The sequence below is a fragment of the Typopeltis vanoorti genome, chromosome 6, assembly GCF_054136105.1.
Source record: "Typopeltis vanoorti isolate ZY-2024b chromosome 6, IOZ_Tvanoo_1.0, whole genome shotgun sequence".
Taxonomy (NCBI): Eukaryota; Metazoa; Arthropoda; class Arachnida; order Uropygi; family Thelyphonidae; genus Typopeltis; species Typopeltis vanoorti.
In genome coordinates, this window is record NC_143554.1 from 75616556 (window position 1) to 75641520 (window position 24965).

At 33.9% G+C, this 24965-nt stretch overlaps 1 protein-coding gene across 1 annotated transcript in view; it reads left to right on the forward strand.

Moving 5' to 3' along the window:
* Atg9 (autophagy-related protein 9) overlaps positions 1-24270 on the forward strand; it is a 335809-nt gene extending 311539 nt beyond the window's left edge. The window contains exons 21-22 of the mRNA XM_090394931.1: positions 2436-2602; positions 23167-24270. Coding sequence (XP_090251057.1) covers positions 2436-2602; positions 23167-23176 — 177 coding nt within the window. The 3' untranslated portion in view covers positions 23177-24270. The remainder of the gene's footprint in view (positions 1-2435; positions 2603-23166) is intronic.
* The last annotated feature ends 695 nt before the right edge of the window (positions 24271-24965 follow it).

The window sequence follows — 24965 nt, forward strand, 5'->3', positions numbered from 1 at the left end:
GTCGGAACTGGCAGACCACCGCTTTGTACACTCCTTCACACAGGATTAGATGGAGGAAAACGAATTTGCTATTTAGGAGTCGTTATAGATCTGAAAGATTATTTTGTGAGTCAGCAATGGCTTTGACGAATTCTCCCAACCTTAACAAATATGGTTGCATTAATTCACCAAAAATTTGGGAGACAGTTATCCTAAGAAAAACTCCTGGATAACTGCTTTTTTTTTTTTTTTCCTCGTTAGAGGGCACCAAAAATAGGACTTTAGATCTTTTGTCTTTTGCAATTATATTGTTTCACTCACTCACTGTCGCGTTTACGTATGTGTTGTGCTCTGATGATGCTGAGTTGAAAATCAGCGAAATATTAGCGTTAATAAAACATCCTTATTGATAAAAGTGTTTGTGGTGTTGTTAATACCGTGAAAAATAAGTCATGAATAACCATCAACGCCTAAGCTTATCTGTTAGTTTAGCCCTGTTGTATAGTGGTTTCACCACTTCATATTGGTGTGTGTGTGGGGGGGGGGGGATGGTTGGTGAATGTAACACTATACAACAGGGCTAAACTAATCTGTTCTAACGACATGGCCCTAAAAACGCTGAACTAAATCACATCCTCAACACTTTCTCAGCCAATGGCTACCCCCCCAAAATCCAAAAAATATTAAAACCTACAAACCACAGCCCCCCCCCCACAACAAGGATTACTCTAAATCCATCACCATTCCCTACATCCGAGGCACCTAGAAAAAATTACCAAAATCTTAAAAAAACATGACCTAACCTCCTGTTACAGGCCATACAGAAAATCGGCATCCCTTATCCGCTCCACTAAAGCCCAGCCACTTCCCCTAGCCTACCTGGTGTATACCAGGTCCCTTGCAGCTGTAAATGTCTTACTTTGGCCAACCAGGTAGGACAGCTAATATCAGAATTTCTGAACACAAGGACTACATCTGTTTTCATAAGTACAGCCATTCTGGTCTTGCAGACCATGCTCTGGATACACGCCACAGAATACGGTGGAAGAAAGCTACAGTAATACACCATAGCAAATACAAATTCGAAAGACTATTTATGGAATCAGCATCAGCTCTAAGAAACTCTCCAAACTTCAACAAATTTGGTTGTATGCGACTGCCCCAAATTTGAGAGGCTTACATCAGCAGACCTTCAGCCCAATGACCAAGAACACCTACTTAGCCTGCTAGAGGGCACCATCAGGACTTTTAGGAGAACAATAGCTTCATCTCTTCATTCTCATTTACTGTGTTGTATTGGCTATGTGCATGTGCCTTTTTTTGTATGTTCCTTTTGAAGATGGCAACATGACGTTGCTGAAATATTGGAAATATTTATTAAAGTATAATTTAATTTATATTCATATCTACATTGTTCAATTCCTTAAGTTGTTTAATAATGCATAACCAACATATAAGCCTGTCTACGAGAATAGAAATTCCATGATATATCTTAAACATTTGAAGCCATTGGATAGCATATTAATTGAACAGGCTAAGTTCTTTATGGAATAACTTAGCCTGTTCAATTAATATGCTTTCCGATAAGTATATCCCTTCACTCCAACATCGTTGAAATGATGTCATCATCACTTGATAATTCTCAGTACTGTTACCATTTTTCATAGTTTTTCTAACACTCATTTTGTATCTTGAAATCACTGTCTACAAATAATTTAAGAATTTTGTGCTTTTGTTTCTTTATACCTTAAACAGTTGAAGCAATATCTTACATATAACAGAAGTGTCAAAACACCATGTCATTGTTTTGACACTTCTGTCTTACTTGTATTGATTTGAACTTGTGCTTACACTTGATATCACTACTGTGAACTGGATCTTGCTTAGAGGTTCTATCTAGAGATAAATGTAAGGAAAATAAACTAGGAATCACTTAAAAATCAAGGGATTACCACTTACCACCAACTTCAAATGAAAATAATTGAACGAGTGTGTACATGAACTAGTCCTATAGTCACTGAAATTTCAAATGCACTTGCAATTTTGTCTAGACTAAAGGAGGTGCTGGACCATTCTTTGCCAGAAAATCAGTGGTGTACATGTAGTAGTGGCTACACACCAAACTGTGGTGACAGTTATCAACAAATGTGAATGCTATACTTCAACCTCTACTTCTCTTCTGGTGACATAAATATCAGCCATATAAGCTGTCTCCAGTTTCTAAGTATTAAATTGGCACTACAGCTGATATACTCAGGTCATCCAAAGAGAAGTAGGTATTAATTTCTGGTATTTCCATATTCCTGACTTCTCTTATGGAATATCTCCAATACATCTTCCCCAAAACAGTGATATTTTGTGACCAAAAAACTAGACTTTATTTAACTGTTTGCTTTTATCTTCCTTCTTTTTTTCTTATATAACATTTAATTTTTTTTTTTTTGTGAATATTTTAGCTGCACAATCAGCAACTACATCGAACTACTAAATTTTCACCAGCTGCAATATGGCAACATCCCCAGCCAGGAATGCCAGAAATTCTTGAATCTTCCCCAGAAAGAGCAGAAACAATTGAAGAAAAAGCTGAGCAACAGCCATTATTGCATGACACTAGGATAGCAAGGTAAAAATATCAGTTTGTTGTGGTTTTAATACTGCTAAAATATAATAAACTAATTATGTACCAAACTCTAAATGATATGTTGACAGAGGGAGTATAATGATGAAAGTAGTGAAGAAAATATTAAGCCGACTTGCAAACATTGTACTGAATTTGCTGAACTAAAGCAAAAATTAAAGATCTTATAGCATGTCTAGTATTACTTGGTATGACAATTGTTTTTATTTATTTATTTATGTTTTTTAGGGAATGGTGTTACGTCTCTACTCGTCCCTTTGTTCTTATTATTTATTTTCTGCTGTTACTATTATCTATCACTTTAGGACATCAGCTATTCTGTTGCCGACAAATTTATAATTGTTTAAAATGACTGCGCCAGTTGGCAATTGAATTCTGATACACAATTAAACAATTCTAAAATAATAAAGGGATCACGTAATTTGCAGTCGTGGTTCCCCCCTATTTCTTATGGCAATGGATTCCCCCTTTACTTGTACAGGTCCGAAAGTTTAATAAGTGGTAATTCAAATCTCAGAAGACAACAGACTCATTAACTTTGGGTTAAAGAAATACATTTATTTTAAACACTTACATATATACACTTTAAATAGTAATTTCAATACTATATCGAAACCAAGTCTTCCTTCGTGCGGCACTTGGCTGCACGAAGGAAGACTTGGTTTCGAGTCTAGTCAGCGACTAGAGAAAATTTTTGTAAGCCTTTTTTCGACCGGTTCCCGAGTTAGTCGATCTATGGCACGGGCAAGCGGGTTTTTCCTCCCAGAAACTCAGGTTTTTTGTCCTGTAAACTCAAGAAAATCGACCGTAGAACCCACATTATTTTCAGACATTAAATATATTGTGTTAGGGACCACGAGATGGCGGCACATTTGAACCGTCTCTCTTCACTGCGAACCGCTTAATTAGTGATAGCCTTGGGCCATCTATCTCTGATTGGTACCAGTGGAGATTGAACTGCCCACTCAGTCTCCAAAAGTTAGATAGGGCTAAATGGCCTCGCCTACTCCCCGTATACGGGAATAAAAAGGCGTTAGATGATTTTTTTTTTCAATACTATAGAGTCTGAACCCCCCCCCCCCCCAAGGTTAAGTCATCCAAAATTTCTATTCTTATTCTTAAATCTAACAATCCCACACTCTTCTTTGTATTATTATATTCAGACTCTATTATTCCACACAGAGTTACTCAGTGCTCACATATAAAACAACACATGCACATAGTTATATACAATCCTTGTGTAGAGCATATCAGACGTATTCCGTCTTATATTTTGACATGGGACAATATTCTTATTTATGCTCAGGCTTTATCCTACCCCCAACTTGGGAAAGGAAGTTATAATTGACTGATCTCTAGTAGATGATGATTTATTAGAGGAAGATCACTTTTAGTGGCGGCGAATTAAAAACTTAACATGTTCATTGCCAAGCAGAAAATTGGAATTTCGTGTGGTGGCCAAATTTTTTATATTTTTTTATTTAGTTTTTATTGTGCTCAAAATAAGTTAAATATATTATTTATATGCTTTTATTATTATGTACATAGGATTTATATACTCTAAATATCTATTACGCGATATCGTGCTATGTGTAATTCGGTCAAATAAGTTATATATTTTACAAATAAAAAACATTTAAATATAATAATTATAACTTTAATTATCAGTCTTTTATAATCACATAGAATTTTTAAAAATAATGTACAAATAGAAAATAATAATTATCAAAAATCAACATTTATAGGGAACTTACTAAAAAAAAAACAAAAACAATACTCAAAATAAATAAAAACCAAACTTTAAGCACGCTAAATCAACGAATAACTAAACAAAATCATCGCGTCGTCACCTTGTCCGAACGCCGCCACTGTGCACACTGGCTAACATAAACAATAGACAATGGCTGGCAGCCATCCCCACTCCACAAAAGTCGATCCCTTCCCTAGTGGCCAATATAAATATTATGCGCCGTTTCGCTGTGGCCACTATACTATTCCGCTTAGAAACTTGATAGCGACGTCCACGCGACAATGCATGATCAGCCAAAAAAAGTGAGAACTCGCATCACGCTATATCGCGTGATTGCCAATGAACGTTTTGGTGGAGTTGCTAATATCCCACTGTGAGCATGCATGTTTGTTAAGGCCTTCTCTAGTATGAGCTTGTATAGGCTCCTTGAGGCTTGTTTTTAATACATTGTAATATACATTAGTTTATAAGTCAACTAATACATTGTAGTTGACTTATAAATTAAACTTATCAAGAAATTCTATTCTTATTTAATCCTTGATCTAAGTGTAGCAAACAAAGTGTAGCCTGATAGTTTGCAAGTATTTTCACAACTAGGCTACTTGTACAGTGAGGCCGATGACTTCACATCAGTTGTCTTAGTATCCCATAATGCAAAGCACTCATGCACCCCCACCCTTTCAGATGAGTATAATGCTATGCATTATGGGAAGGATCACTGCCCAGACTTCTTTTGACTTTTATTGAGGTGATAAAGTAAAAGGGTGTTTATCTATGATGAACCTAGAATAATTAATATATGAGTGCAACCGGTGGTGTATTTAGGTATAGGCCGGGCCTAGCGCAGCAAATTTTGAGGGGCGGTGGAAATTTCCAGGCTCTCATTTTTGTAATTATATTTATATTATGAATTTACGATATAAATAGGTTATGCATGTAAATCAACATGTTCATTAAAATGTGGGGGGCGGCACTTTCTGCAGGCCTAGGGGTGGGAAATACCTAAATACGCCATTGAGTGCAACTGAGCCTGATAGTATTAGTAGAAAGCAGATGGATAGTAGATGAGATAGAAAAAAGAAGGCCTCAGCTTTTTTATATCATCATGTAGCCAAAGGCCATACTTTTTTCCTGTTTTTTCCAGTCTCATGCAAACAAAAGAACAACTGAAACTAAAATCTAGGGATGGCTAGTACCTAGGTGGTTAGCCTTATCTAAGTTAACTACCTTGAGTTGGTCTTCTCTTTCTCTCTCTCTGGATTGCACCCGTCATTCCTACAATTGACCATAAGACCACAGTGAACTAAGAGGATGGAACTGTTTAAAAAAAGCCTCTCGTAATAAAAATAGATAGAATTTTATTTTCCCTTAGTGAATACTGCATAATGCAGGGGCAGTCTATGCCTCCTAGCCAAAAATTTGGTATCTTCTAGAATGCTTCTTTCTAAATACAAAATATTCATTGGATTGAACAATAACATTTTTTATAATACAATATTGTAAAACATTTGTATGTCATATTGCTGGTTTTCAAATTCATGTTTTCCCTAACTTTCTATAAATGATATTTTAACTTATTAATTATAAAAATCAAAATTCTCTTCCCATTGTTAACAGGTGGGGGGTATTGCAAAAAGAAGAACCTGTTTCGTTTTAAGTAATGGAATGTCCAACACATTACTAATCTGTTTAAATACAGGGCAAGAAGGCAGCATTAGAATGCATGTTGCAGTGTTTCTAGTCTATAACAGATGTCACAGATTGGATCGCCAATGTGAAAGTACCTCCATTTGATGGCATTTACTGGAAGGTGACCATATGCAATTCTCCAAGCAAGATCCCTCCTGTTAATGTATTCCTGGAATTTCAGTAAGTTATTAATTACTGAAACCCGCAAACTTTCACAATACCTAACTGTGGAAGTGGTTAAAGATTTCCTTATACCAAGTTTTACTGTTATTAATGGAAAGAATGTCAGTGCCCAAATGATGTAGCAGTCTTAGAGTTAAGCAGAGAATGCTGTAGTATTCAGGAACAATCTCAGCGCTTGGACTATTATAATCGTTTATTCCAAATAGTGAAAGATGATACCCAGGTACCTGGAGAGGGTCTGCACGTGAAGTATGTTAAAGTGTGGGGATACCTCTCCAAAATCTCTGAGTGATCTATGAGATTACTCTGAATCTCACTGAGTGACTCTAAAGGATCACTACTAAACTCATCACTTCAGGACAAGAAACTCAGTGGTGGCTCTGATCAGTGATAGGCAAAAGCCCACCACCAAGCAGAGCCTCTCTACTCTCTAGGAAGCATGTAAATCCAAAGACGAAAACATCAATAGGAACCAAACCCAGAAGAGATACCAATGTTGAATTAATGCAGAAGCCATATATTTTTTATACACAAGTAGTAAATAAGGTGTATTACTTTATTAAAATTCTCTGAATTAGAGGTAGATATAGAAAGTTTTTTCACTTGATTACAAACTAAATTTAAACTTACTAAGAAATTATATTCATGTTTAATCCTTTATCAAAGTTATATGAAGTATCTTCACTATAAGTATTGTCTTTGTTTGCTTACACTTGGATAAAGGATTAAACATTAATATAATTTCTTGGCAAGTTTAAATTTAATTTATAACCAAGTGAAAAAAAAATCCTACATTTTTTTCTCTACTTGACTTTTGGAAAATGAATCAGGTGAAGAACAGGATTGTATAAGTGGAACATATTTGAGTGATGAGGATTTTAACAGACTGGGTAATACTCCAGACAAATGCTACCATAAACATTAGTATTACAGTTTAAGTAGATTCCATGATATGGAAAGTTGGAAGTATCTTAAATAAGGTAGATCAGAATGTTTCTCAGTTATACAATATTTGCCTGGAGAGTAAAAGTACAAGATCTGAAAAACTGTTTACAAGAAAAAGGAAATGAATTATAAGGTATTCATGCCAGTAAGAACAAATATAACAGTAATGTAGAGACAACAGTAATGTAAAAATGTAAGAATAGTAAGATAAAACAATAAAGGAGGAAGGAAGATCAAAAGAAGACATAAAGATAAGAATAGGCATAGCAAAAAACCAATTCAATAAAATGGAAAAGGTATTAAAAGGAAACTTAAGTCTACAACTAAGGGAAAAACTTCTAAAAACTTATGTATGGAGTATAGCACTTTATGGCAGCAAAACATGGACAATGGGTACAGGAGATATTAGACAACTGGAGGCATTTGAAATGTGGTGTTAGAGAGATGAATGCAAAAGATAAAATGGACAGACAACAAATCTAATGAAGAAGTGCTTATGGAAGTAAATGAACCCAGAACACTGATAAAGACATTAATAACAAGAAGAGACAGGTGGATTGGACATATCTTATGACATGAAAGTCTGATGAGAAGAATAATGGAAGGCAAAATCAAAGGAAAAAGAAAAAGAGGAAGACCAAGGAAAAGATACTTGGATCAAATAAAACAAAGCACTGGACTAAAAACATACTAGAAAATAAAGAGGAAAGCAAACAGAAGAGAAGAATGGAAGGAAATGCTGCTGAGCTTCCAGTCATAATACTGATGCAACAGAAGAAGAGAAGAAGAACAAATAATTTAAATTTGGAATTCTTTAATTAAAGGACAAGAGGAGGATTTATTTGCTAGTTATTATAGCTGTAAAAGCAAGAGTAAATACAGGAAGTTTATAATATAATGCCTAGATTCCGATAGTGAAGAAACTATGGTTTGAGCAGCAGTGGAACAAATAGAATTTAGAGGACTTTACATTACTCAAGATTACAGATTCCACAACTTATGGAATTGATTCATCAAGAATAGAAGATAGTTTTATGATGATAATATGAATTATGGCATGATAATGATATCTCAGCATGATATGTGATGGGAAGAAGGATACACAATATTAATCACAACATTCTTTAAGTCACTCATTCCTTTTCGCTAACACACAAAGTTTATAAAAAAATATGTTTTGTAATTTAAATTATTAGCTGGGAGATATTTTCATTAAAAACTGGAGATATCAGGATTTTCTGAAACTTGGCTCAATGTTCAAGTTCCTGGTGGGGAAATGGGAAATTATGTTGTTGTCAGGAGAGGCCAACTGTAGGGGGGAGGGAAAGAGTTTTATTGAGCATAAGGAAGGTCATGGATTTGACATAAAAGGACTTTGGGAAGGGGATTACAAAATATAAGAATTTAGATGCTTTGATTGATAACCTTTAAGTTAGGCAATCATATTGGTAAGACAGTTAGTAAATAAAGCCAAGAATTTTGTTGGTTTAATTAATAAGAATGCTTCACTTTCAGAAGAAAGTTTCATACCTTATATGGTTAGTTTATGTAATTAGAAATTAATCTAGCATTAGTAATGATAATTATCTTGATACCAATGATATAATAATTTCTTTATATTCAAATTAGTAATACTGTAGTGAATATTGAGGGTTAATATAAGTTATTTCTATGTGTTGGTATTGTTCTTAATTTTTGCCATTAATTAGTGCAAGTTTTGAATGACATTATCTGTCATTCAAATGCAAGTTTGAATGACAGAGAAGTGATAAGGTGATTAATCAGGAAACTGGAACTCAACGTGTTCTTGATATCAATAATAACAATCAAGTTCATTATTATGAAATTGATTGTTATTATTTAATTAGTTAAAAGATTCTTAATATTGAATGTAGTACTCTTGAATATGTTATATATAAAAAGAAAATTAAAATCGGACTAAAATGAAGAAAAAAGAGTAATGAATGTAAGGTAGTCTGTTTGATGTGGGAGGGGAAGAGGAGAGAATCTTGTTTTACATGTATCTTTTGTTAAACTGCAGTGATGATTACTATCACCACAGGATATCAAGTGAGCTCTGTAATTAGTGCACATTATACCTGCTGCTGATTGTTTTTTAACCTCCAGCACTGAATCAGTCTCTGGCTTAAGCATGAGGCCAACTTAGTGCTGTAGGTTAAAAAAAAAAAAAGTGGAAAATGCATCAGTGCTGTTTATACTATTTTTTTACCATCATGAGGCATGCCTAGATGAAGGAACAGTGCAAATGTTTTCTGGATGAAGATTTGCGATGTGGCTGAGGAATATGCAAGCAGGAAGAACACATAGAATGTATTGTGTTGGTTGGAACAGATGACCTGAAAAAAGGTATGTATGGTATGAATTGATATAAAAGAACTCTTGAGTGAGGTGAAAACGAAAGAGAAAAAGAGTCAGAAAATGTGAGTATATTGTAAGGTATTGATAGCAGTGAACTGAGACAGAGAGCTGTGAATGCAAATGATCAAATGCAAAATTATATATAGGAAAAATAGTGTCCAGTTTGTTGATGTGCAGAATGATTCTTGGTGTTTGGAAGGATTTGTAGTTGCAAGATGATTGCACCTCATGGATTTTGTGTTAGGTATGGAAATTGTTATTCACTGAAAGAATGAATAGAAATAATGAAAGAGACTGAATGTGTTAGAGTAGTTGCATAAGAGCATGGACATGTGCATTAAGACGTGTGATTGTTCCTTATGATAGCATGGTAAGGATGACTCCCAGCAGTAGTGGGATTCATTTTGTCAATCAGAAAATGATTGCACCAGGGAAGGGAGTATGTTTGATGAATCTTGTCTTGATTGCTTTTGTTAACTGGTCAGGTTTTAAGAGTTACTTTGATATTTATCAGGTCAGTTACCATATATGTTCACTCACAAATAATGGTAATAGAGATGATGAGTTCTTATTATTGATAAATGCAAATTGATCAAAACTTATTAGCATTCATGAGACCTTGTTATTTAACAGAAGAGGATATCCTTACTGGAATAAAATATGTGATATCCATAGCTATATTCAGGGAAGAGGCAGAATAGGAAGGGAGGGATAGTATTGGTAATGACTGCAGAAAAATGAATCTGAGTAGAGTAGAGGTCCAGTATGGTGATGTTGCTGTCCTAGTTGACTGAGCAGTTAGCATATTCTTCAGCCTGTGATGAGATTTGATTGTTTTCAGATGAGAGAGAGAGAGTGTGATGAATTTCATTGTTCAGTGTAAAACCACTTCTCCTACTTATTAGAGGTCTTGAAGTGGCTTGGTCTTTTGGTCTATTCAGGGATTTCCATATTTTGTAAAAAAAAATAATAAAAATAAAAGTATTAATCCATCCACATCACTAATGCTGTAGACTTACAACCTTTTGTGGGTAGGAGTCAAAACAAACAAAAAAAAAATTACAGGCAGTGGGTTCAAGGCTGTTTTGTGGGGGAGATAGAGCAAAAATTCATAGTTGGGTAGTTACTGCTATAGATTGCAGTCATGTGAAGAGGTCTTTAAACTTCACAGATAGATTCATCTTAATGGAAGGGCAATTTATAGATGATTTTAACTATGGTGGGGAGAATATATACATTGGAAGGAAATGACAGCATGCAAAAGGAGAGAAAAACAATTTATAGATTAAACATGTAAGAGGAGGGAATAGAATTACTGAGGGAAAGCTATCTTAAGCAGCATGTAGTTAAACAGACTTGCATTGCATGAATGTTGGATTTGGTTATAGAATCTAAGAATTTGTCTCTAAACAAGTTATTATGCTTCTAGTTAGTGGGAATGATCGTGCAGTTTTTACTTGCAATGTGGAAAATCATGTGAGAGCTTTGTCTCAAAAGTATAATAAATCTTTTGCAAAATTTATATTTTGCAACGAGTTGCCCTGGTGTGTACCACCTTAACCCAGTCCTGAAGATACTTTCAGGCGCAAACTTTGTTTGCTCACACTTGGATAAAGGATTAAACTAAATTTATTATACTCTAACCAAGTGGAAAATAAACTTTCAACATTTGTCTCAAAAGGAATTGACAAGGCTTAGGATTGGAAGTTATTTATCTATATTTTAATGGTATCAAGATAAATAATAAGATATATCCAGCATCTTCAGAGCATGAAAACAGTTGGTCACAGTACATGAAACAACAACAATCTGGTATAACAGTGGGACTAGTTTAAACATTTGCAATGGACAACACAAAGACTAAAGTCCTGATTAAGTGCCATCTATGTTGGGGAAAAAAAAAAGAAAAACAAAAATAGAAAGCAGGTATTAATTAGGTCTTAAGATGACTGTCTCCTAAATTTTGGTAAATTTATACAACCATACTTGTTGAGGTTTGGAGTATGCTTCAAGGCTTCTGTTGCTTCCCAAAACAATCTCTCTGACTTATAATGACTTCTGTGTAGCACGAAAGTTTCTTGTTTTTTTACAATTGATCCTGTGTACAGGAGTATCTAAGACATATTTTGCTAGACCCGACTTGCCATAATGACAGTGCCAGATGTATTTTTTTATGTTCACTGAGGCAGACATCCACAGTTCTTCCTGTTTGTCTCTAGTAAGTTTGATCACGTGAACATGGCACACTATAGACTCCTGGTTGGTAGAAGAGATTCTCTCCTTGGTGAACAGATGAGAGTTGCGAATTTGACATAAGGTTTGAATATGGTGCATAGCCGATGTTTACTAAGCACTCTAGATATCTTTTCAGATGTGCCTTGAATGTATGGGATGGTGACAGTTTTGCTGTAATCTTCTGTGGTAGACAGTGGGGGAAGAATTTCTGGGGGAGCATTTAATATTTTTTCTATCCTATGGGGATTATAGCCATTTAGATACCGAATCTCAATCTATGACCTATGTGATCTATGACCTTCCTTGATGAACCTCTAACTGTATGGAGCTCTCCGATGATGATGATGATAATAATAATAATAATAGTGAACTGTTTGAAAGACATTAACTAGTGTGTCAAGAAAAGGCAGACAGCTTGATTCTTTTTGTAGCGTGAAGTGTATTTTAGAGTATTGACTGTTTAAATGACCTTACAAAAATAAAATAGCATACTACTCCACACCTTCACAGCTGCTAACTCTATACAAAGCCCAAATCTGCCCATGGAATACTGCTCCCTTATTTGGGATGGTGCACCAAAATCCTCTCTGAGATTGCTCAATTCTATCCAGAAGAGAGCATTCTGGCTAATTAATGAACGCTCTGTCACAGATGTTCAGTTTCTACCTTGTGCCTCTTCCACAGATACTTTCATGGCAGTGCTCTGCTGAATTGGCCACTTATTATTCCTCCACTTTCCTCCAAAATCATTAGAACAAGAGTTACTGCTAATCAACACACCCTTTTACAGTCTGTCTTGAAACTCACCTCACCTCACCAACTTCTTCACTGCCTCCTCTTTCATTCCATCTGCTTCTATCTTTTGGAACAGTCTCCCCCACTCTGCCTTCCCCAAAGATTACAATCCTCAGCTGTTCAAGCAAAATGTGAATAGATTCCTCCTTTCTTTTATTCCTCTTGCCCACACACGTCACTAATGTGCTATAAGTCTTATGACCTTTTGTGAGTGGATCAGATATTAAAAAAAAAAAACAAGTTCATGGCCCAAATGTAGATTGGAGAGTAGCTGTGTTGAGTACTTGCTTTGTTCTCTAAATGTTTCATATAGAAATTAGCTTGAAGATGGAAGGGAGGGAGGAACTGCATTTCCATATATTTAGATTTGTAGCTTTATATTGTCTCAGAACTTCTAGTTCAAGTTGTAATCTTTGATAAAATGAGTTAAGCCAAGCTTTTATGTTATAGAGCACCGTTAGGTCAGGATGTGTCTTTTGACTGCAACTCTGTTTTAATTAAAAATTAAAATAAACATTTTATGAAATGATCATATATATTGCCTACTTTCATTGTGCTTTTTGGCAATAACAATCTATGAAATTTGATGTGAAGATTGCAGGTGATGGTGAACGAATATTGTATTAATGATGAGTAAAATAGTAAGATGAAGCTCCATTAATTTGTAAAATTTTAAAGCTGATATATGAAAAGGAGTTAAAAGTGTAAAACTAAATAATAGGATATTATTAAAGATAAAAATAAATTTGTAATGAATGATTATTAGTAATCATACTATAAAACTTGTAAAATTTAAAATGAAATATTAATTCGAATGTAAAAAATGTAAAGGAGAAAAAAAAATAATGTTAAAGATCTTGAAAGTAAAACATCAATGTTTGTAGCTTTTTCATTTCCAGGCATACTAACACATACTCTAACTTTGAATAATTCAAATATGTCTTATGGGGAGGGGGGGGGGATGAGACTATTACATCAAGGATCTCTTGTCAGTATTACATTTTTCAAGCAGAGAAGTAATACCAGAACTAATCATGATGTTTAAATTTTTAGTACTGTGATTTTTATTATAAATTTAAAATGCACTGAATTCTTTATAAAGATAGTGGAGGTAGTTAGTTACCTGTGGGATGAGGGAGCAAGTAACTTTGCTAACTACCACCAAGGTGGTAGTTAAATTTTTAATCCATTACAAAAGTCTTTTATCCTGTTTATTGTTACTTGTATATCATGACAGCAGTTAACTCTGATAATGCTAGTTTAAATCTACTGAAATATTAACCAGATATTAAATATCTTATTTATGATTTATTGTCATGGTATTGTTTGATACAGTTAAAACCATACATGATTTAAAAGGAATATTGTGGAATTATAAGACAGGATATTATAATAAATTGAGAAGGTAGTTTGAAACATTGGTGTATGAGAAGTGATCTGACAGTATCTTAAGCTTTGGCTGCATCCTCAGAGTCAGAACAAATCTCATAGGGTTAGATTAAGGTGTTAAAAAAAAAAAAAGACATCAACCACTGAGAGGTGGGGTTGAGATTTCCTCAGGAAAAATTAAATAAATAAAAATTTTAATGCCTAAAATTCACTATTTAGACTAAAAATCATCAATAGAAATTGGAACAAAATTAGGTATTCGAAAAGGTATCCTTTTTCATCTATTGTGAGAGTTTAATATAAAATGATTGTTTGTAGTAGCAGCTAATTAAGTAGAAATTAATAATGAAGGATTTAATTGATGAATAGTAAATGAAAAAAATGACATTTTTTAAAGTAGCAATTAAAACATTTCCACTAAAAATACATAAAAACTACCTCAAAATTGACCTACTTGTTTCCTGAAGTCCCAATAGTTTGTTTCTTGGAATCTGCTAGTGACTGATGAATCTAGTAGGTTCTTCTTTCTTATATACTTTTCAAAGGAATGTGTCTTTTTAATGTTTTTTTTCCTTTATGCACAAACTTGTGAAAATCATTAATTTCTTTGACATACATTGTCATAATTATCATTGATTGTACTGAGTCAATATTCAATTGATTTTTATCCTTGCTCCATAATAAATTTACTAATGAGAAAACTTTCTACTGAAGCAATAGACCCAACCAGTGTCAAAATAAACTTACCAATGGTTTTCATATTTTCAAAAGAAATATTTTCATTATGAAAATGGAAAATTTCTTTTCATGTAACACTTATAGAAGTCTGACAGTAATTCCAAAATGTAACTTTTCCTTGAGTGTAACTTTTCAGGTAGTCGAATTCTTTAAATAAATTATCTTAGTCCATTATCTGTGCTAACATGGACATTGAATTTATAGTTGTCAAGCTATGAAGATGTTTTTCATCTTCATAGTTTTATTTAGCATCCAGGACATTGAAATAAATTGTTCAAAAGGATGAGCCCATTCTTGTATATATTCCATTACTATATTATAAAATTCATCTACATAAAGCTTAAATTGTGAATTTATCAGGAAGTCATTAATCAAATTATGCAATAAGTCTTCATTGGCAGAGGTAAATATTCTTTTTTCAATTTCATATCATTAATAAATATTTCAGTGATGAAAGAAAATATGATTTAAGTCTTAAAAAACAGTCAATTTCTCTCTTCATCTTGAATGGTTGGCTCGTAATACATTTAATGAAAGAAAGAAAACCAAGCATTTTGATAATAGAAATAAATTCATACATAACTTATAAGTTACCAGAAGATAATAGTACTCACTCCTGTAACAGTTGATTTATGGCTACTGCATGAAAACATTTCATATTTGAAATACAATTTTGAAAAACAGGACATTGGTGAGCCGAAAGCATGTCTTGGGATGCTGGCACAGTTTTTGTAAAAATAAGATGGATGGGTACTCTAGGTTAAGATGAATAAAACTTTAAAGAAGGAGCTGTATATATATATATATATATATATATATATATATATATATATATATATATATAAAGTGGATACAATAGAAAAGTGATGACCAACTTTAGGAGCATAATAAAGAAGGCCAAAAGAGTCAGATGGATGGTGATGAAGGTGAAATCAGTTGAAAGGGCAAAGGAAATCCAAAATATTTCTTTTATCGTGTGGTAAGTAAGGAAGAATGACCACTGAAGAATGACATTAATGAATCAATGTGGATGGTAGGAAAATGTTAGATAAATTAGAAATAGCTCAGTTATTAAGTAATCACTTAGTAAAGCAGGCTGATTAGTTCTCTGGATGCTGAGAAGGAACTAGATAAGAGGATAGAGAGCGAATAGCATGGAGGCATTAAAGATATTGTACAATGGAGTAGCTAGGACTCAGGCAGCCAATTCTCTGAGTATCAAAACATATCCATATTGGAGAAGCTTGTTTGGGCTGTATCTAAATGTTTAGTAGGTACTTTATTAAAGCAAGTGGTTCTCAACCTTTTTTTACCTGCTAACGTATAATTAAGATTTCTCCCTCATTGACCCCCACCCCCATCTAAAAATACATTTTAACTTTAATGGATGATTATAAGAAAAATGTGTTAATATTTATTTATTCATTTATCAAAATATTAACAATCAGTGTTAATTATGTATAACAGTTACTTTTCTTTGATAATAATTATTTGGTTTATAGGTTACTCAGTTTTATCCTTAGGTTCCCACATTCTGATATACACAGCCTGTTTTTAGTTTTTCCTCAGCAAATTATAATAATATAATTAGCCCATTGACTCCCATTTAATCCCTTCAGATATATAGACCCTGTTGAGAATTCCTGGATTAGAGGATAACATGATATCATTAAAGGTAAGTCTGCTTATGTTTTACAGTAGAGTCACAGAAGAACTGGATAAATGGAATGGATATGTTACGATACTACTGGATTAGCAGGATTCCATAGAGGAGGTTGTTATACAAACTCAAGATATGGGTAAGCAAAATAGGCTTGGCATGGATAAGAGCATGACAGACAGGTATTGGAAAGTGATATATGAAGGTGATAAGCATACCAAGAATGGCTCAAGACCAAAACTCCAGCTGCTCACGCTGCCTATACAGCTCTTGCATTGCAACAGTTAAAAGAATCATCAGCAAATCCAAATCAGACTTTAAAAGGACCAAATGCTGTAAATTTGCCTTCTCCAAATGGCAGTCCTCCTTCTGGTCCATTGTCAAGGCCATTGGGTGCAACTTTTGCCCACCCAGGTTTCCATCATTCTCACATCCAGGTGGTACTGTAGTTACCTCATCTAAAGACAAGGCTGACTTATTGGCATCATTCTTCTGTTCCAATTCCTGCATTGATGTTCCCTCCATTCCACAAAGAATAGCTCTATCCATAGTCTTCTGCCAGAAAGAAATTCAAATAATCCTTAATAACCCAAACACAAACAAGGCATCTGGTCCCGATGGTATCCCACCTATTCTGTTAAAAAATTGTGTCCCAGAACTCTATTCAACTGGCATCTACCCTACAACATGGGAACAGGCCCACATGCAGCCCATCCCAAAGAAAGGTGATAAAACTCAACCAGTGAACTATCATCCAATTCACTCACTTCTGCTTCCTCTAAAATTATCGGGAAAGTTATCAACAGCTAACTTAAACTACCTAGAGATGTATCAACTAATCAGTGACCAGCAGTACAGATTCTGTTATATGCAGTCTACAGCTGATCTTGCTCTTACTACCCACCTCCGGAATCAAGCCATGGAAAAATTTGGAGAAACTCATATGGTGTCCCTTGACATTTCAAAGGCATTTGATAGAGTTTGGAATATGTGCCTACTTATCAAAACACATCCTATGATCTGCCTTCCACACTTTGCAACTGGATTGCTTTCTAGCCAGTTGCTCACTATATGTCATGGTGGACAGTTTCTTCTCTTCAAATTTCCCCACCAACGCAACAGTATCCTCAAGTTCTGTTCCTTTGCTTATTCTCTTCCTCTTGTAATTTATAAATTATATATTATTAATATAATTTATATAATAGCTTATAATATCAATGACCTGCTTTCACAGTCTTTCAATCCTATCCATAGCTTTGCTGATGACAGTGACACTCCACTCTTCCTTTTCATTCGACAAAACCTTGTAGTGCTCAAGCATTAGAATCCTCAAGATTCACCATGACCAGTTGTCTGAACTCCAATCTCCTAGTTATATCCCAGTGGGACAAGGACAGCATTGTAGACTTCAATGCCACCAAAACTCAGTCCTGTCTCTGATCTCTTGCAAGAAAGAACCCCCCCCCCCTCCCACCTTCGATAATACTGAGATATAAGAAAATTGACATAAATTGGGTTTTATATTGGCCGAAGGATTTTAATTGATACTAAGTAAGAAATACCAACTAGTATCGCCAACTTAGCTGTTTGGTTTCTTCAGGGTAAATAAAAGAGATACAAAACAACTTAAACTGTTCATGAAGGAATGAACCGAATACAATTGTATTTTTTACAAATACAGAAGAATGCATACATCAAACGCATGGAGAGTGTATGATGTCAACTGTTGTTATGCAGGAACGTTCTGTAATTAGCAGTGAAATTTAACTCTAGCTTGCTTAATGATCTTACGAGGGTCTTCCAAATATCAGCTAGAATTAATCCTTGGTTTCTATTGTTGTGTTTAGAACAGATGATTGTTATGCTTCTTTTATGTATCGGGAGCGGAAATCTTCCTCTAAATAGGGAATGGAGCTTTTGTCCCACTCAATGGTATGGTTTGTCCTCGAGGAATGAAGGGCTAACCCAGAATTGTCTTCTCTGTTATTGTTTACATCTCCTATGTGTTCTTTTTTTCTAATTTTCAAATTTCTTGAGGTCTGACCAATGTAATTTTATCCACATGAACAGGGGATGTTATAGACACTGGCATATTTGAAGAAGGCATGACTGTCTTTCAGAGATCTTAAAAAACAGCGGATAGTCTTTAAAGGTTTAAAAGTCACTCGTATTTCATGTGGCTTGAGGAGTGTAGCAATCTTTTTAGAAACTGTCCCAGCATAAGGAATGGCGATGGTGGATTTGTAACGTATTTCCTCAGATTGTTGTTGTGCGTGTGTGTGTGTGGGGGGGGTCACAGAAAAGTATCTTATGGATCAATTTTTTTGGATAACCATTGTCTCTCAGGATTTTTGATATGTGGGATAGTTTATCATTGAGATCTTTATCATCTGTAGTGATGCGAGAGGCCCTATTTTTTAGCATGTGTATGATGCTTAGTTTTTGAGAAATATGAATTGCAAGTATCGACTTGTATTGGTTGGTTTGCTATAGACTGCAAGGCTGATATGTCCATCCATTTGTTTCTTAATTAAAGTATCCAGGAAGTAATTGTTTGTCCTTCTCAAGTTCCAAGGTGAGCTTTATTTTGTGATGGAAGGAGTTGATCTTGGTAAGAAAATCAAAAAGATCTTTTCTGTGTTTTTCCATACAATAAAAATGTCATTCACATACCTCCACACACTGTGGGTTTAGGGCAGCATTTCTCAACCTTTTTTTGTCTTTGTGGAACCCTTGAAATAATATCTATGTTGTTGGGAACCCCTACATAATTATTATATATCATTGTTAGTATCTTTCTTTATTATTTATGAATTTAAAGATCATGAGGAAAACAAATAATAAGTGCTATAATAACTTTATCGTTTATTTATAATTTTCAAAATCATCAGATAAATCAAAGTAAAATGTCATATAAACAAAGATATGTGCCAAAGAATTGTTTTTTTGAGAAAATATGAATGATAAAGTTTAATTTTCTAATGTGAAACCTGTGCTTGTCTTTTGGTACACAAATACTTAATTTGGGGTTGGATTTTAGATAAACAAATACAGATTTCATCTTCAACAGAAGGGAGACGATTTCTGTCTTTGCTCTTAATACTTGTCAAACAAGAAAAAGCTTGCTCACACATGTAAAACGTTGAAAACTGCAGCAATATATTTATTGCTTTCCTATGAATAGTAGGATACTCTTCTTTAACAGAAATCTAGAACTTGTTCACGGATAGGTCAGTAAATTTCATCTTGAATGTATGATCAGATTGCAGCCCACAAAGTTTCTTCCTCTTCTCTTAAGGTCAAGTTCTCAAGATGAGCAGAAGATTCCGAGTATGGATCTCTCACCCAATCATACATTTGTGTTGGAAGGAATGGAAAATAATGTTCGATTATTATCATCAGTTCTTCCAGGTGGGTTACAATAAGACTTGAAATTTAATGATATCCTTCTTTACTTTTAAGCCCCACCAGTAATTGATACATATCAAGATTCCCTTTTGCAACATGATTTTTCCAAAGATTCAGCCGTCTTTTAAATCCAAGAATCTTGTCACTTGAAGTTAATATATTTCTCCAGGGCCCTGCAGTGACTTGTTCAGCATATTAATGTAATGAAAAATGTCAGCTAAATAGGCTAGCATCTGCACCCACTTTTAATCTTCAAAACACTTGGCAAAATCTTGTTTATTGTTTTCTTGAAAATATCTTGCAATTCATCTTTTAGCTCAAACACACCCTATTTAGAACTTTTCTTCTACTTAGCCACCGGACTTCTGTATAGAGCAAAATATTTATATGCTCTTTGTTCAGGTTTTCACACAGAATTTTAAACATTCTGGAGTGAACTGGCCTTTGTTTAATGAAGTTAACCATTTTTGTGGCATCATCAAAAACTTTTTTCAGTTCATCTCCAAGAGATTTTGACATCAACACTTCTCTGTGATCACGGACAGCATTGCCTCGCATCCTAGTGGGAGTTAATACAATTAACGCGAACTCGAATTTATTCCTTTCAGAGAACGTTTATTATTTTCTTCCGCTGTTTAAGTTCATTTATTTGCCACTGCTGTTCATTTTTATTTCTTGCGGAACCCCGGTTGAGAAATGCTGGTTTAGGGTCTAATTGAGACAAAATGTCATTTTCCAGTTTCTCCATAAAGAGATCTGCACAAGGGAGGGCTTCCCATTGCGAGCCCTGTTAATTGTTCGTAAATCGTTTCATTCCATAAGAAAAAGTTAGATTTTAGGCAATGATGGAAAAGAGAAGTAATTTCTCGAGGACAAACCATACCATCGAATGGGACAAAAGCACTATGCTCTATTTAGAGGAAGATTTCTGCTCCCAATGCATAAAAGAAGCCATAACATATTTGGAAGACCCTCATAAGATCATTCAGCACGCCAGAGTTAAAACGTTCCTGCATAACAACAGTTGTCATCATACACACTCCATGCGTTCGATGTATGCTTTCTTCTGTATTTATAAAAAATATAATTGTATTCGGTTCATTCCTTCATGAACAGTTTAAGTGTTTAAGTTGTTTTGTATCTCTTTTATTCACCCTGAAGAAGCCAAACAGCTAAGTTGGCAAAACTTATTGGTTATTTCTTACTTAGTATCATAATTCTCGTGGAAAGGCTTAGACGTTGGTTATGCATTTTTTACTAAATAATTTAAGGAAATTACAATGTCAACTAGGATATACATTAACATTTATTTTAATGTATATCCTAGTTGACATTGTAATTTCCTTAAATTATTTAGTAAAAAATTACTTAGTATCAATTAAAATCCTTCGGCTAATATAAAACCCAGTTTATGTCAATTTTCTTATGTTTAGATGGTCGAAAATAACATAGAATCAATCAGTACTGAGATATCCAAACACAGTTAGATTTCTCTTCTTAGACTGACCTACACCTCCTATCATAAACACATTTCAACTAGAGCTTTTGCAGTTGCAAAATTAAAAAAAAAAAAAAAAAAAAAAAAAAAAAAAAAAAAAAAAAAATTGCACAAGACACACTTGAACCTCTTGGATTACTCTCTTATCTCTTAGCACTCTACACCAAATTGATTGGAAAGGTACCTGTTTCTTGCATCAGAAACCTGATAACTTAATGATGGCTATGAAAATTTGATCAACCATCCTAATCTAAACAATAATGGTGGCTTAAAACTCCCAAGAATATCGATGGCACACATTCAGCCCACATAACTTTTTTTCAGATTCTCTAGCAGACCTTCACTTTAGGATTCTAAGTAATCTTTTCGGCTCTTATTTCATGTATTGGACACCATCAGTGTTATTTTTGTTCTAATTTATCTGTTAGTAATTTCTAGCCAAACTATTAACAGGACTCTAGTTTTGATGTAGTAATGTTTTTTTTGTTTTTTTTTTTCACTAGGTCTGGCTAGTAGTGTTAGTGTGACTTTAGCATATCATTGTGTATTGTAATATAGCTGGTTTCTTTGTGTATAGGTATATACTCCAGATGATGACCATGAGATGGTGATTAAAACATTTTTCAATTATTTTAGTTTTTATGACTGAAGTTGTTACTATAACATTGTATTTGGTTAATAAAACTGTACCAATCAAAATGAAGAACAACCTACAAAATATTGTAAATTTGTAGTACATTAGTATAATTGTCAGCTAAGGAACAGTCTGCTTGAACTCCCCCCCCCCCCCAAAAAAAAGAAAAAAGAAAAAAAAGTAATGGCTCTGAGGACCAAACATATTTATTCAGGCACTTCATGCTTTAGATAAGTAGAGTGGTAGCATTATACCAGACAATGAAATCACTCTAACTTAATGACATTCTCAAACATCCATTGTTGGAAGTTCTTTCCCACTTGGTTAGACTATAATAAATTTAGTTTAATTCTTTAACCAAGTGTAAGCAAACAAAGTTTGCACCTGAAGTATCTTCAGGACTGAGGCAACCTCATGGTAAAAGTGGACCAAGCTCTCATCATTTGTCTTAGTATCTCCCATAATGCAAAGCACATCTCCTTGCAGACATCTCGTCAGTGGGAGCCAGACCCAGAGATGGTGATACTAAGATGGAAGCAATGGAGAAGTCATATTTACCTATACGAGTTGCCACTGACGAGATCTTGGTCCACCTTTACCATGAATTGCCTCAGTCCTGAAGATACTTCAGGCACAAACTTTGTTTGCTTACACTTGGTTAAAGGATTAAACTAAATTTATCAAACATCCATTGTTTTTGAATATCATTGGGTCACTTTAAAGATTTTACAATAGGATTTGAATCCACATAGATAGAAAGCAGTGATGCTACAGCGAACTAGATTGACAGATGGGCTGATTCCCCCCCCAGTCTCATGTTTAATTTATTTTTTATGTGAAATATTTTATTTTTATTTTTTACATAATCTTAGACACCTTATTCTAGAGACCAAACATGGAACTTTTTTTTTTTGTAAGCCTCCAATAGGCAGGATGGCAGTCTCATCAGGCACTGAAATCATTGCCCACCTAAAGCCATTAGCTTGAATCTCCATGTCCACGGTAGGATTTAAACCTGCAGCCTACTGGTTGGAGAGCACTCATCAAACCTTGCCATAAATTTCATTCATAAATAATAGCTGAAATAATAATAATAACTATATCTTAAAACATGCTGTCACTGTTATAGGTAGAAATGGTATGTTTTATACTGTCCCTTCCGTTGATAATAAGAAAAACAAATTAGCATGCCACCAGTTTTCTATCATGTTTTTTTTTTTTTTATTAAAAAAATCCTTTATTTCAGGTCTTCATGATGAACAAGACTCTTGAAGCTAACTTTATGTACAAATTTTTAGCAAGATACAGAACTGCTGTGTACAGAAGGATTCACAAGGCCCAACATTTGTAATAAATATTACAGAGTTTGGACACAAGTAATCTTTAGATATGGTGTGATTAGTACATATTTAATGTGAATTGAGGTGCTTTTAATTTTTTACCTTCTAATGGAAGTATTTGTGAAGTTTCTTTATGTATAGATGTTTTTGATGTACAGTTTTGTTAAACCAAGTGCAAATGGAGAAACTAGTTTATTTATGGAGTAAAAGTTTAAAATAAGTTTCTAGTCATTCTGTTTTTTTTTTTTTTTTTTGAAAGGAACTCACATGCTTTTTAAACTAAGCAGATGGCAATTCATCTGTGGTAATTTTTAGATATACTCTTTTTGATCTCCTCTCATATTTTTGATTACATTACGTTCTGACGATTGCAATAGTTGACAGTTGATAATATTTATATGCAATAATTTATTAAGCAAGTTTGCCATCATGGCTTTTGCACAATGTTGGTAGTCCATATAATGTTAATACTTATGTCATTTCTTTCATAAGTGCAAAAATATTTTTTTCAAAGGCTGCACATTTTACATATGGCTGAATGTTCTGTGCAGATGTATATTTTATCAGTCAATTTTTGTGTGAATCTGATTATTAAAACTAATAGATTCTTAAGAATGCAAGATATTTTATATGCATAAGAGTTTTGAATGGCTGGATACAATAATATATTTCAAGTGTGGTTGATGTGCAAATTAAAGGTGCTATTTTCAGATTGGCATATTTCAAAACTAGTTTTTCCATTTATATATTAATATGGCTATTTATGGTTCCTTTGTATAGCTCAGCTGAGTTAGAAATTGTGATGCAGCTTAATTACATTATGTACCTATCTCCACCATGATATTGCAATTTACATGTACAGACATAAACTTACAGGTCCATTTTACACTAACAGAATTCGTCCATAAACTTCATCAGCCTTATTCATCATAGCTGTAGAAGCTTTTTGTAAACAATTTTTAAAAATCAAAGGTAGCTGTTGAAAAAATAAATTTTTTTTTGAGATGAGGCTGAAATTTCTCTTTTACTTATATTTCTACTACACAATTTGCTTGGAGAGATTTTATTAATTAGCAAGGAGATGAGTTGCTAACATATTTTGTTACAGAGTAGATCTGTTCTTTATTAAGATTATTTACTTTATTATACAGGTTGTAGTGTAAAAATGGAATATTATTTTAAAAAAAACAGTTATGACGGGAATTGGTGGAATGGGGATGGCAGCATTGTTTTCATGCTGGCACTCATGAAAACAATAAATTACTGGTCCTTACAACATTGTGCTTTCTCAAAATGTCAGTGCAGTGTTTGTCTCCAGCTTGTTTAGAACACAACTTGTTGGTTCAGAAGATTCTTTAGCTACTGTAAGTGCTCTAATAAGTATTGAAAGCATACAGGTGTTCTTACATCTCTCTAGCCAGCAGCAAGAGGAACATGCTTTTTAAGATATTTGACTCAACCATATGTAAAATTTTACTTCAGGATGTAATTTCATCTTTGCAGAATTCTAATAACGTATTTCAATATAATTGCAAATCAGTTTTCAAGGGATTTCTTAAAATGCTGGATGAAGATAGAAAATTAATTGGCATCTTAATAGATGAAGTACACTTACTTTTTCACAGACTATGTTAATAAATAGAACTTTCATTAGTGTATGTAAGAAAATCACTGCCAACTTCACAAGTGACCTCTGCACATTAAA